This window comes from Copadichromis virginalis, linkage group LG8, assembly GCF_057382275.1.
Source record: "Copadichromis virginalis isolate Kocher_CV1m ecotype Utaka linkage group LG8, C_Virginalis_male_GT1.1, whole genome shotgun sequence".
NCBI classification, from domain to species: Eukaryota; Metazoa; Chordata; class Actinopteri; order Cichliformes; family Cichlidae; genus Copadichromis; species Copadichromis virginalis.
The window spans coordinates 18,010,733-18,026,094 of NC_140625.1; the positions used below are offsets into that span (position 1 = coordinate 18,010,733).

Below are 15,362 nucleotides of genomic sequence, written 5' to 3' on the forward strand. Positions count from 1 at the left end.
CATGAGGTTTCTCACTTTTCTTCCATAGTAAATTTTCCTCTTTTTCCACTGTTAAAGTTTCATCTTCTCCTTCTCTTTCTCTCCAACCCAACTCTCCTTTACTCTCTTTCGCTGCCCTGCTCCTGTCCCTCCTTCACATAATCCTGTGTTCTTTGGCTTGCTTGATTAGCTGAGGCAATAAACACACGAACCCACAGGATACCTCCAGAAAACTCCTCAACATGATTACTGCAGAGTCAGGAGGAACACCACATGCAGGAGGCCCACGCGCTATAAAGTCTGATTTGCTTAGAGGTGTGTTTGTGTGCACGGGGGCTTGGCACCATAGCGGACCGTAAATGTTTGAGGGTTTGCGTCAACAAATTTGTGCGAATCTTGTTAAAAATTATGCAATCACTTAAAATGCCCGTAACATTATGACCGGCTACCTGAAAGAAACACACTGTTGTATAATAAAAAGCCTGTTGTGACTAGCTGCTGTGTATCAGCCAGTAAGTAAGCAGAAAATTCATGATTTGGGGATCCTTGCATCTATGTCTCGCTGTATAATTTGGTAAATGGATGCGTTCCTTCTCTAATTCTTTTATGATCTTGATGACAACTTATTCCTCGGTGCTTGGTGTTGTCAGAGTTTCTCTCTTGACCCTTCACTGGAGGAACTCAGCTGGTGTTTTGACAAGGGAACTGCTGGCAGCTCCCCAGTTTTCAATAGGCTCATTATTAAAGCAGCTCTCCGTAGACTACCTAAGCCATAATTCTGCAACCACAAAGGATTCATAAAAACTCTTTGGCAAAAGTCAGAAACCACGCTGCAGCACGCACATGAGTGGAACTATGTGTGTTTTAATGGCATCAGTGCATAAGCGCCCGCCACACGTGAGAAACTTTAGACAGTATTTGGCTCTGTTGAGGGAAAAAAAGGAAGGAAAAAAAATCAAAATTAGGCGCACACGTATAACAATGCACATTTCAAAATTCTATCGTAAAAATGTAACACATTAAAAAAAAAATTTAAAAATCAAAGTCACATGCAGATACACACTCATGTTCCTGCACGGGCACGCCTGCAGCTTCAGGATCTGATTTGAATTAAGCGATCTAAATGGTGGCGAGAGTTCTGGTTATCACATTCATTAGATGCAAACTAAACCCCAGCCCCTAAAACCTTTCTTTTCCACTTAACTAGGAATCATAATATCTGAAGTGACACTGCTGAAATTCTGGCCATTCAGTCTTGTGCAATTTAGTGGTTGCACTGTATCGTTCAGTCTCCATGTGTTTCAAGTTTTTACAGGAAAAGGAGGAATAAGATAACAAAAAACAACAGGAAAGCATGTGTAATGCTGCTGATTCTCAGTCCCTACAAAATATGTGCACCTCTAAGGCTGGAAAGCATGGCTTATTTATCTACAGAAACTACTGCCAGCTAGTTTTCGCCGTTTTCCCTGCAAAGGTTGCTAAAGTTGAACAGCTCCTGCGAGAGGTTTTTATGTGTGTAAAACACTCTCTTGCTTGGAAACTTGATTTTTTTTTAAAACAAAAACAAAAAAACAGTAGTGTGTCCTGGATCGCTCTTTCGCTTTCTCACTCTCTGTTGGGCTCAGTCTCCTTTCCTTCATCTTCCACCACTTTCTAACTGTCTCACCACGTCTTGCTCGCTCGCCCTCTCTCCAATTTCCATGCCTGTAACTTTAACGCAGATGCCAATCCTGCTCAGTCCATTTAAACTCACTCGGGTGCGCGCGCGCGCACGCGCGCACACACACACACACACACACACACACACACACACACACACACACACACACACAAGGCTCAGTCATTCAGTCTGTCAGTAATAAGGGGAGCAGAACCAACAGAGAATAAATCATTTTTCCGCAGTAGGGGCCTACCCCGAACAAAAGAGCCAGTGTGTGCGCGCTTTGCCGTGTGTTTTAGAGTATGTCTCTGTTAGTCTATTTACATATTCCTTGGAAAAAATCTTTCATCTTTCATATTTTGCAGGCAGCAATTTCAATGCAAACAGAAAAAAAAAAAAACACCAAGAAACCAAGAACAATTTTTCCTCCGATGAAACAATCAATCATAAACACTCTTGTGCCACGACAGCTATTAAGTGTTAAGATTTGTTTTTTTTGTTTTATTCCCCACGGTAGCTGAGTTTGAAAAGCAAACCACACATAAACCCACAAAGCATAGATGCACCAGCATTGGTCCAGTGGATCAATGATGGAATAGATTTCTGCAGATTTATAGGTAGGTTTATACTTTTAGCAAAATGTGGAGGGCTTGAATAAGATAGAGCTTTGCCATGTGGTCTCTGCTCTGTGCGAGTGAGGACCTGATCAGTCCCAGCGGTGCGAAAAGGCAGCAGTGCAGAGAACAAGACAAGAACAGACGTGCAAAAGCTGCCCGGGGTTTTGGGTGGCCTTCATGGTCCAGTTAATTAGCTTGCCTATGTGACAACAATATATTGGACACCAATATATCACGCTCTGCTACTAGAGACTGAACAGCACATTTGCTGAACGCGTAAAAAAAAAAAAAAGCAATCTTAATAACCCTAGGCTTAGACCAATTATTTAAAAGAACGGCTGGTAGCAAAGCTGTGTCTGAAATCCCTTTAGGGTGCACTGCTACAGTTATGTCTTAATGGAAGCATTTTAACAGTAGCGTGGGTGTGAAAGATAAACAACCCATGACAGGATAAATACAGAGCACTGTTGTCCTCGAACAGCTTTAACAGCAATGCCTTCTTCCATTATCTGCATGTATTCACTCTCTTACCTGATGTAGTTTAAGTCCAGCAAAGCGCAGCATCTCTTTGCATCTTCTGAAGTCTTCTCCCATGCCCCGCTTTACGGTTAGCCATGTATCCTCCTTACTGGGAGTCCAACATCTGTAGTGAACAACCACGGCCCAGACATCTTCTGAGATGAGTCCCGACGGCAGTGTCCTGACAATCGCTCTGGTGCCAGTACACACCGACTTGGTCACCTTATGGAAAAGAGAGGCAGTTGAGATTACTTCTAAAAAACACTGATTAATTAATTGATTAAAAATGATGATGTTAATCAATTTAAACACATGCCTTCTGATTATTCTTGCAGAACCGCCTCACCAGGACAGTTGAGCGCTCTTTACGATTCCGAATAAAATCATTATCCACATTATCCGAATGTGCTTCTACTTCTCCCTCATCACTGCTGTGATCCTGGCTGCAGTCCCTCGTCTCTTCTGTAGGTAACCTTTCATTGTGAACAGGGGTCGACAACATGGTTTCAAGAGAAGACCTTCGAAGGAAAAGTTTCTCCAAAGAGCATTTGTTAACCCGGGGCCTTCGGTTGAGCCTCTCTAAACTTGAGTACCCATCTTTGAGGCAGTGCAGATGGATGTGGCCGTTTTGGTGACGCTTGCGGTGGACGGGAAGAGGAGAACTAGATGGAGATGATGTCAAAGAGCTCGGTTCGCTTGAGGAACTGCCCTGGGATGAGAGGTAGGGCGATGTCTAGAAGCATATAACAAGAGAACAAAACACAGCAGTGTCTTGAGTGAGCTATTACATGGAGTAAAGCTTTACATTTATGGGACAGTGAGGGTTGCTTTGCTTATCTTAAAAATGCTATAAAACAGGGTTAGCACCATTTGCTTAATTACCTTGTGGAAAGCCAGCATAGACACAGGGAGGCTGCCGCGGCGGATGTGTCTGTATTTGGGGCCAGAGGGCCTGCAGCTGAGGCAAGGACTGTGAACAGGGCTGGAGCCAAGGCTTGGACTGGACCTAGAGCTGTGGCAACAGTAGGTGTTCGCATTGGTATAAGGGCTAGAATGGGTACAGGAGTAGTGGGTGCTGCCAGTTCTGTTAGTGCCTGCATCCACGCTGTCTCCAGTGGTATCCAGCTGGCTCAGAGATTCCTCTGAACCTTTCCTAAGTACTGGAATCATTTCTTCAAGTTTCTTGCCAGTGGAGAACTCTGGATAAGGTTTCTCTTTAGTGCTTATGACTTCTGAGCTGTAATCGGGGCACTCATATTTTTTGTCCAAAACAGCGCCTTCCCCACTGTCACACGATGGCTTCCTACACAAGGGGAGAGAAGGGCCGCTCGACTGTTTTGATTGACACATTTGGTCAGCGTCTCGCCACACTTCCTGCCCATTATTTGCATGTTTGGCTCCTCTGCTGGGTCTGCTCCCAGCGGACAGAGGCGAAGCAGACTTTGCCAGTACCGCGGGCCCAGCCTGTGTCTGGGTTCCTTCAGTGGCCATCACGTCTGCCTGCGGTGTCCTGCTTTGTCCTTCTGTCTCCCTGCGGCTTGGAAAAGAAGAAACACTTTACTGATGATGACAGAATGTAGAAGAAATGCTGAAGCTGGTTTCTGGTTCGGTTTGGTTTTAAGTTTTTTTTTTCTGAAAGTGGTTACACCTCTGTTAGAGCTGTAAGGATAAGTGGATTTGACGGACAACTATTCGGATGGTTTACAATTCCTGTTTTTCCTGTATCTTTGCATTTTGCACTCTTCACAGATCAAAACAATCAAAACAAGACATCTACAGGAATTATTACAACCACTACTGCTCACAAATTCCTGAAATCCTATAGAGAAAATCTGCAATAGAAGTCAAACAAATTCCTGTAAAACCTCTGAGATTCTTTGGAACCTTCCAATGTAATTCGTGATTCAGTAAGTCATGAAGTAACCGAAAGAGCAGAAAGAGGAAATGAAATTTGCTGGGGTCATAAAATAATTCACGTCATAAATTATTTGAAGTTATGGCTTTTTCATGTTTACCAACTCAGCTGCTTTAGATAAACAGTATTACCAAGCCCAGATCAAGACAGATAGCTTGTGCTTTAGCCACAATAACCCGCTTGTTTACATAATATTTATGTTGCATCAATTATGTCGTCATTAATCTTTAATCACAAAGATCAATTCTATTTTAAAGCATGCGTTGCATTAAGCCCACACCTCATTTTTATGCTCCACCATAGGCACAGGCCTTTGCTGTAGGAAATGATAGCTTCAGCTTCTGCTGACCTCTTGAGTGACTAAGACGCCACATCAGTGCTGAGCGTGCTCTGTGTATGAGTGTTGTGGAAACAGAAGCTTGTACAGCTGTACAAACCAGCAGATAGAGAAGCCAGCAGATAGGTGACCCTGGAGGACTCAGGAATTTCCTTGATAATACGGTCGCCGCCACAGCTTACAAGGCCACGTGTGTCCCTGTGGGTGCGGGGTCTGTCTCAACCTGGACGCGTATCTGCGACATAACTAACCACTCTTTAGGCCCTGGGATTGAGAAACAATGAGAACACAGACACATAAAAAAAGGAGTTAATATTGTCAACTTTTATGCCATTAAAACACATTCAGATAAGACAAGTTTGGACAGCTAGCAAGGTTAAAACAAATAGAAGCAAAGGATAAGGAGTCAAACCAAAACTGAAAAACATATCATCAGCAAATCCAAGTTAAGGCAGTTTTTAGAGTTTTCTTCTGTGTCTCTTTTCTTCATCACATCAGCTTTAAGAACTAAATTAGTAAAGTAAATGACTACAACCCTAAATCTGAAAAAGTTCTGATGTAGTCTCTCTTTAAATTTCGACCACAGAACAGTTTTAAACTTCGCTTCAGTCCTTTTTAAATGAGCTTTGTCCCAGAGAACCAGTGGCTTCTGGGTATCGTGCTCACATGTGGCTTCCTCTCTGCGGGACCGAGCTTTAACCTGCATTTGTTGTTGGCATGGTGAACTGTGCTCCCAGGCAATAGTTTCTTGAAAGTGTTCCTGAAACCATGCAGTGATTTCCACGAGACAATCATGCCTGTTTTTACTGCAGTGCCACCGGAGGGCCTGAAGATCGCAGGCATCCAATACCGATTTTCACCCTTGCGCACAGAGATTTCTCCAGTTTGTACGATTATATCATGCACTGCACTTGATGAGATGTTCAAAGTCTTCACAATTTTATATTAAAGAACGTTATTCTGAAACTGTGATGAACTTCTGCTCATCTTTACTTCTGAAACTGTGCCTCTCTAACACACCTATCATTTTATATCCAATTATGTTAACAATCTGTTGCCAATTAACCAAATTAGTTGTAAAATGTTCCCCCAGCTGTTTCTTCTTAGTACCACTTACTATTCCAGCCTTCTGTTGCTCCCATCCCAACTTTTTTGAGACATGCTGATCCCATCAAACACAAAATAATAATAAATTTATAAGATCTGATAAATTTTCAGTGTTCTATTGTGAATTTGAAAAAATGGGTTTGCGAAATATACAAATTGTTGCATTACGGTTTTGCATGGATTTCTAACTTTGTTGAAACTCTGGTTGTACAAACAGCATGAACTGTGGGAAGACTCATTTTACACTCATCAACCCAGCTGAAGCAATGGCAATAAAACAGTTTATCTTCATCTCTTAAGGTATAGCACTTGTGCAGTGTGCTCATGCACATAGTTGTGTTCATGAACAATTCATTTTATGGCTAGCAATAATCACAAAACATTGTTCAATAAATCAGGACTCTTGGATCTCTCTAAAGTGACATAAAGAAAAATTCATTTCACTTTTTTTGCTAGCACAGTTGCAATAAAGTGAGAACATTTATGAACCATGTTACTATGAAATATATCCTTAACAGATATAGTCAACCACAACATGTACACATACTAATTGTGTGGTGTATGGTATCGTCATGGTGGCCAGCAGTGAATAAATCCAAAAACTAGCGTCCAAAGCCTCACAATTAGAGTGACCACAGCCCTTTATTCCCTGCCAAAATGTGTGGGCCTCAGCAGGAATGTGGGACCGACACAGAGAGGGTGGACCAGCAAGACATTTAGAGTGTGAGTTTGCGGGAGAGAAAAAGGACTACTGATACAAACACATATCAAGGTGAATGTGTTTCGTGTCTTTTCAAAGCTCCATGCTACTTTCAATCAAACAGAACTTTGGCTAAAGGGATGAAAAAGGACAAGTGCTCCATTCATAAGCTGCAGTGATATCTAACCACCATACCACAACTGCTGCTTTGCAGCTTAACAGTTGCTTTTTTGATCGGACTGATTTGATAACTGAATACAGGAAATCTTATAACCTTTAAAGAAGCCACAGTTACAGAAGGCACTGCTTGATTTTTCCTCGCTTTACTCAATACCAAACAGATTTCACACAAACGAAACAGACAGTGCACCAATGACACGGCATTACTCTTATCAGTGCTGCAGAGAACAGTTTAAAAGAATAAAAACTACCAGGATATGCCAAGACGCAGGATTCCCTAAATACAATTTTAAAATAAGTAGACTTTACAGTTTACATTTAGAGACAGATTTACTCAACAGGTAAAAATACCGTGTGAGCACAATCCTCAAATAGTGCTTAGAGGTGTGGTTAGTTTTTACAGATCATTTACAAAAGTTATTCTGTTTTCTAAACATGGGTACGGTCTGTTCATTTCAATATCAAGTGCAAAAATTAAGAAAAATTAATTTTTCCCTATAAACTATTCGAGCAATTTGCAGTAAAACACATAGTGCCCACATGCAATCTTGTCATTGTGCTCTCTTTGTAAATATCGACAGAACTTAAATATAAAAAAGACTTTTTTTAAAAATATTTTAACACTATAATATAGCAGCTTCTGAAAAGACAAACATGCTTTATATAATATAATAATTTAATGAATCCTAGCAAATAATGTTAATATTGTGCTTATTAATCGAAACTCCAACACATGGACACAAACTGCCTGGAGCAGTCTTTGACATTTGCTCTACTGACATGGCGATGAGATGAGACAAATTTTCACCTCACTTGTGTAATATTTTCCAGAAAAGCCTCAGCTACTGTATGTTTAGGCTAAGAAAATCCAATTCAACCCCCAGGAGCTGATATTACTATCACTAGCAGCAAGTTGTCATACGATTATTTTTATTACTTTGACAAAGATCGTTATGGCAGTCTGCGCCAATGAGAATCTCTCGAACCTATATGCGTCACAGTTAACCAACTGGTTTAACCAGACACATCAAAAGTTTATAAAATGTGCAACATTAGTCACCTGCCAGAGTAGTTCCCGCTACAGTATCTGTTGTAACGTGGTCACTCCTGCTAGATATGAACTCAAATGAAATGTTTCACATTGCATTTTCTAAATAATGACTACAAAAAGTGTTAATTATAACACAATATTACTAAATATTCCTGCTAACCTGTGTGTGCCTGCCTCTATTCACAACTGCTCTAAATCCCTAATCAAGTTTTGCCTGTATGATGTGTAGAGCACCTGCTATTGAACTTGGGTGTGGTTTAACAAACTCTACAGCAAGTCATGACAATGACAGTAATCAAAACAACACAAAAAAAATGAAAAATGGAAGAGCGGAGAAATTAAATATGCAGAAGACATCTTCAAAAATATAGAAAGCACTAGTATCATAAATAGAAACCACGTGTTCATCATCTGCTGCTTAATGTAAGTGTATGAACAAACTGTCTTATATCTAAACTGTGACACATGTTAGGGCATGAACCTGTCTAAATATGTGTCATGAGGGCAGTGCTGGGATAACACTTCGATTACTCAAGGCAAAAACCTGCACGCTGTAGCTTTAAATCCTGAGCCATGTGCATGATAGACAGCTGTTGTTGCCATCAAATCACTCTGAAATTAGCAACAGGATAGCATTTCCACACAGCGGTTGCTTAAAATGGATCTGTGTGCAAACAAAGTGAGATTTGGCATTCAACTCATGACTTATACAACAACTAAATTGTTCCTATGCGTTCAAGAAAGGTGAGATTTACAGACTAGAAATGGCTGTTAAACAGACAAAATCTCCGCAGAAAGTGAGGGTAAAAAAACAACCGTGCACTCAAACACACACATAAACACGCACTGTTTAAAGTAGCTCCCGTTATCAACTGAACTGTGACCCTGGCTGGGAGAGTAAATGGCTCATCCAGCCTAAATCTCAGCCTAGAGCTAAAAGCGCAGACACACCCGCGCTGGAAATCAGGTCACATACTGTGACAAGTGCACTGACCAAGAAAGCACTCAATCACTTCTACTTCACTTGTTATTAAAATATTTTCCAGCAATCCTCATACCAAGCTTCTCATTTAACTTAAAAAAAGAAGAAAAAAGCTAAGATTACAGCATTTGATTGGAATTATAATGAGGCAATACTTACATTTAAAGTTAGATACGTGGCTCTGGGTGCTTTCTGCGTTCTAATTCTCCCGATTTACCAGGTGATTCAGGATTCCCGCTTGCTGTCTATCGGAAAGAGAGAGAGACAGAGACCAGATCAATGCAAGAGAGCAAGTGTGTGAGTGTTAAACAGAGCGAGAGTGTGACAACAAATGACATGAGGGATGTCCTTTAAACACCAAGTTCAGCAGCTAATCAAAAATGTTTTCTTGAGTCTGAGCATGGTTCCCAGAAGTTTTGCTTTCACATCCAAGTGAATGACACAATGTAAAAGCTGGCAGCGGCACAGAGTTTCCTCATTGTGAAATATTTGTGAATGGCTTCTTCTGTCAAGAGGTATGCACTATATGTCAGTGTTTTGTTTTGGGTTTTTTTTTTTCTTTTTTTTTTTTTTTTGGGGGGGGGGGGGGGGGGGATAAATGATGATCACTTCTTATCTCTAAAGTGAAACTACTTCTATGCCTACAGTATATTCGTTAGGACATTAATCTTTGTAGAATAAAAAACAAAGTGGGCCTGTTTCTAAAGTCACATCCTGAAGTTTTCTTAGTGCCATAAGGCTCCCAGAAACCAATACCGAATATTTACAGTTTTAGACATGATGACAAACAATAAAGTAAAAAGTTCAACAATTGAATGAACTCTTGCAGTTATTGAAAGCTCGCATTTGTTAACACGACCCAAGGAAAACTTGTGAACATCAACCACAACAGTGCAAAGGCTGAAGGTTTCTTTCTATATACAACTCTATCCAATAGGATTCATTATTTCCCATGCTGCAATAAAGTGCAACACATGGTGATGAAAGCAAAAGGGTATGATCTCAGCACCTCTGAAAGTCCTGAAAAAAAAACAAACTGGTCTAATCACAGTCAGATGGTTGACAAAGAGCTGAGTATGTGTTTTTATGTGCGTTGGCTGTTCCCTCGTTTATCTCAACAGTCTGGCTTACAAAGCGGCGCGCATGAAATATCAAGTAATTGTCAAAAATACAGCCACGGATAGCTTTTGCTTATCAATCAACTTAAAATTAAAAATTTAGTCAATAGAAAAAAAAATTTTTAAGTAGACTCTGGCACAGAGTTTAACAGTTGCACACGATTTGTAGATATTTAGCAGCTGGATTTTCCCAACCCAGTCTTCCACAACAGCTTTTCGGAATTTAGCCTCTTCTTCTATGTCTTTGTAGAATCCCAAACAGACTCGTTTCATGTTGAGATCAGCGCTCTGTTTTGGCCATGACATCCATCACAGGACTCCTTCCTATTGCTGTCACTAAAATGGTTCTGTAGCTCTTAACATTACTAGATATATCAAAAAAATAGTATGTCTCTAGTCCACATTATTCTGTAAACTTATCTGGAACATTGATACATAGTACTAAAGTTTTTTTTTTTCCACGTGGTACAAAATTGAGACCCATTTACTTTAAAAAATGAAGTTAAAAAATTTATGTCAAATTATTGTATTACCATTTTAAAGGCACTTCTCATATCAACCAGTCAAAGGAGACCTATTATTCTTCTCCTTACTTTCTGGCATATCCATTCATCTATCCATATATATGAGTATGAAATTCTTTGAAAGTTTTAGGTTGTTCTCCTTTCTAAACATGGCCTTGTGCGACGTCAGTTTGAGTGAAAATCTTAAATATGACAGACAAGTTTGTCTGCCAACCAGCTGGTCAAACCTTCTGCCTGCAAAGCAAATCCAATCAGAACAAATGCTGGCCATAGGAGTGCGTGACCTTGAAGGTAGCTAAAGCAGCTTATTTCGGGCACTAGATGAGGGGCTACAACTTAAGCACATAAGGATTATTTTGAACTGCAAGTTATACAAAGCTACTTTCATACTCGGAACATATGTGTTGAAGACAGAAGCAGTTAAACAGGTTTGGTATTATTAAATGAAATGTGAAATACATTTCCTTGAGATCTAAAGTTACAGTCGATTAATGGCCAGATAAATTATTTCGAAAAAAGCCAATGGCCTGATATTGGATTCAGAGTTAGAAATATAATGACAATTGGACAGATTTTAGATTGAAGAAGTATGAATCATGTGTCACTATATACTGCTATGTTAGCTTAATGCCATAATTGAAATTTGACATTTCAAAGTAAGCAACTTTCTTAACTGAAGACATTCCACCTATCAAAATTGTGGATTTGAACACTAATGCTCCTTTTGTGTAACAACTCTTTGTTTCATACATATTAAACAAAAGGAGCTGCAATTTAGCTAAATGAGTTTGTCTCAGGAGGTAGAACAGCCTCTGAATCTCTGGCCTCAATCACTCTATGTGAATCCCCTCAAGAGGGGGCTTGAGTGTTGCATAAAAGCCTTTTTTTTTTTTTTTTGTAATTTTCATTCAGGAGGGATTATTTCACAACTCATCCACACGATGACTCACAGCCCAGGATGTGATTAGATTCACCCTTAAATGGAGCACAGGAATGCAAATGCCAATCAGTGAGGTAGAAAGTCACAGAGTGGGTAGTGGTTTACAAAAAAAAGCTCTTTACACTTGATTACTACTATACGATTACTTTTTAAACAAACTTTAATATTGCTTAGTAATTGGGAAAAGGACAATCAGAGAAAATGGAACTGAAGAAGTTTGAACATAAAACGAGATCTACATTCAAACAGACCTGAAATGCCACTTATCCTCCTGAGCCTCTAAAATACTCTGCTAAATACTGCCCAGGGAGGTTTAACATTGGATCTTTAGCATTCCAACAGCACAAAGAGTAGACCAAGGAGAGAAGGAATCCCCTCCTCTGTTGTGCAGGGCGGGGGGTGGTCGCAGAAAAAAAGAAAAAGGATGTCACAAGAGTACAAAAGGATGACGCATCACCCAACTGTACACAGTAAAAATCCAGGTTTCAAGCAGATTATTTCTTTAGTCACAAATACCTCGCTGATGCCAAGAGAACTGTAAAGAAAAAGAACAAGAAACACAAGGTTGAGGTGCCATAATGGGAAAGTTAAAAAGAGTCTTCTGGAAACCAACAGAATCATGAAATCACTTACTTTTGAAGAACTCAGGACATACTTTAGACTATATAAGTTCAAGCAAATGTTTAATAATGATGTGGAGCTGTGCTGGAAATTCAAACTGTGCTATACAGCCAAGTGCAAGATCCAGTAACAGAAACTCCTCCTGCAGTTTGCACTCTTTGGGACAAAGAACACCCCTCCTTCTCTCTAACATGGGGCTGGAGAAGAAAAGATGCATCATATGACTACAGCGAATACAATAGAATCACATTCCTTAAAGGTTTTCACAGTTGAAAAATGAAAGAAGAAAAGAAGGTTGGAGTTGGTGGGAAGATTTAAAAATAATATGCATTTCACAATGTAACAGAAACCACATCTGACAAATAAAGAATGAATGTTTCTATTTACAACATGTGCAAGGCATCTTTATTTGTGGGTCGGTTTTTTTGTTGTTGTGGGGGTTTTCTTTGCATTTTGGGCAGAGAAGTACTGATCTGGCTCAAGAAATAGGCATTCATCCATAAGATGACGTGGTTCCGGTTCCACCCCGAAAAAGGTTGTGTTACAACCATGCTAATGCCCGAAGGTAATCAAAAGAAAAATCTTCTGTAGTGCTTCTGCTGCTAAAACATTACGATATTACACAATTTTATCTTTAAAAAATGTAAAGATAGGGAACTGACCCATACCAGGCAGGCAGAACTTGGCCAAATTTGGAGCAGAAATTTGAAATTGATTTCCACTTGGCCTGTAAATAACAATACACTGCAGTTTATCCATAACCAGAATAACAGGATACGATCTCCCTTCATTACAGTAATTCAAGGCGTGTATCAACAATCATTCAAATCAACTACTGTTAAACATTTGGGACCTAAAATGAATCACAGTCCAGATTCTGATGGGTGTTTATATAACAAGAGCGCAGGTTATGGTTACGATGACTTTAATGAGCGAAAGTGGGAAGGTTTCGGATTCATCCGAAGAGGAAACCTACGTACACCGAATCCGTCATGAACAATCAAAGCTAAAGAACGGAATTTCTTTGATTCTTTAAGATTGGACTAAAACCCATCCACCAGATCAGCTTATAAACAAGCAGACAAGTGCTTGAGAAACAGGAATATGAATTGGATTATGGATTAAAGTGTGAACCTTCCCGTCATTAAAATATATTGCTGTCAAATTGACCTAGATAGTGCCCAAAGAGCGGAACAGAAATTCAAGTCTGTAGTCTTTTGCAGGTTAATTTTAATTTTACAGTGACTCCGTCTGTCAGTAAGCAAGTGGCTGGTTTCACTGAGAACAGAACAGACTTTTCATGCAAAGGATCTGGAGAACATATGGCTTTGATTAGAGGGCAGGGCAGAGAGAGACGCCAGTGGAAACTGCAGAAAGAGAAAGAGGTGCTGTGTGAGTGCATGTGTGTGCATATATCTGGTTGTGTGTCCAACGGTTAGCGGGCTGCTTCCAAGAGTGTTGTCACGGTGGATGAGCCTACGCACACTAGTGTAGATGTGGCGTGAGCGTGTGCTCGTAAACAATGGCACAATAAAAGATGACTCAGAAGTGGGATTGCTTTGTAAATATGTGTGTGTTTTTGCGCGCGTGTATCAGCAGCAACACAAAGAGCGCTGTGGTGGCATGACAAATGTACCACCGTGGCCATACAGCGCTTTGCATATGCTACAAAACTTTCACTATAGCCTTGTGTTCTCTGTACAACAACATCAACGTGCTTCTGACTTAAAATCAAATGAACTTCATCTGTGAAGTCTCCTCCCTGTAATCTGCTTTTTTTTCTCCAAAGCACATAAAGTTTTTGGGAAAAGGCCAATAACTGTGTGAGAAAACATATGCTTTAGCTACAGCACCAGTCAGGATCTCTGTAAAGTATTTATTCTGTGCAGATAATTAGTTAATTCCCAGTTGTTGTCAAGACAAGCCCAAATCAAGGTAAGTTCAAACCTGACAATCTGAGTTAATGGAAAACTGGTTTAACACTCAGACCTGTTGCATAGGATCTGGACTGGTTGTATTGGTTTCACTAGACAAGACCGAACAAATGACATAAGCTTAGTGACACATCGAATAAAGCAGCGTTTACAAATCTTCAGCCCCATGGTTGAGCTCAACATTTTGAGGACTGTGAGCCTCATCATCCAGTGGCCCAGCCCTACTGGCACACAGCAAGCATTAATAGTCCGGTATGGCATTTGTGAGTTTGGCGTAGTGACACATGGAGCTGGAGTTTCTCCACCAAGAGCAGATATCTGAATCAGACATTGGTCTCATTCTGATTCAAATAGTGAGATCAGACATGGGTTATATGGGACAGATCGATTTAATTCCAATCTGTGTTTAACATGCAAGTGGTGCACTGGTTTGGAGGCGTTTCACGTCTGCTATGCCAGCACCTTTTGTCTGCATTAGAGGTGGAACGATCGACCGGCCAGGGACCGGAGTCGGCTGTTTTCCAATGTTCTTGGCCCGGACCGGTCGACCGGCTGGTCAGCCTCACGTATGCCCCATTACAAGCTGGTCTATTTCATGCAGCATACACATGCTTTATACACTGGCCCCAGCTGTTTGTGCGTATTTCACTGAAATAACTCTGCATGGTGATGGTTTGTAGAGGCAAGAGAGTGATTTCCCAGCAAAAGACAAGCAAGGAAAGTGTTTGTAAGTAACCCAATGTGCAGCATAAGTCATAGACACTCATATACACTTTATCAGTACTGGACTGGACCCCTTTTTTGGCTTCAGAATTGACTTAATTCTTCATAGCACAGATTCAGGATGGTGCAGGAAACATTCCTGCAAGATTGTGGTCCATATTGACATGATAACGTCACCCATTTGCTGCAGAATTGTTAGTTCGACATCTGTGATGACAAGCTCTCGTTCCACAATATCACAAAGGTGCTCTTTTGGACTGAGATCTGGTGACAGTGAAGGCCATTTCAGTACAATGAACTCACTGTCTTCTCCAAGAAACCAGTTTGAGATGATTTGAGCTTTCAAGTCATGTAATGTGTTATCCTGGTGGAAGCAGCCATTAGAAGGGATGGACATGAACAGCAAAAATATTCAGGTAGGCTGCAGAGTTTAAATGTGGCAAAAACACATCCCC

At 40.4% G+C, this 15,362-nt stretch overlaps 1 protein-coding gene across 2 annotated transcripts in view; it reads right to left on the reverse strand.

Moving 5' to 3' along the window:
* plce1 (phospholipase C, epsilon 1) overlaps positions 1-15,362 on the reverse strand; it is a 78,031-nt gene that overhangs the window by 60,565 nt on the left and 2,104 nt on the right. For both annotated transcript variants that reach the window (XM_085466272.1, XM_085466273.1), the window contains exons 2-6: positions 9,207-9,292; positions 5,128-5,291; positions 3,658-4,312; positions 3,092-3,508; positions 2,788-2,997 (exon numbers count right to left, since the gene is read on the reverse strand). In XM_085466272.1, the coding sequence (XP_085322398.1) occupies positions 2,788-2,997; positions 3,092-3,508; positions 3,658-4,266 (1,236 nt within the window). In that variant the 5' untranslated portion in view covers positions 4,267-4,312; positions 5,128-5,291; positions 9,207-9,292. The remainder of the gene's footprint in view (positions 1-2,787; positions 2,998-3,091; positions 3,509-3,657; positions 4,313-5,127; positions 5,292-9,206; positions 9,293-15,362) is intronic.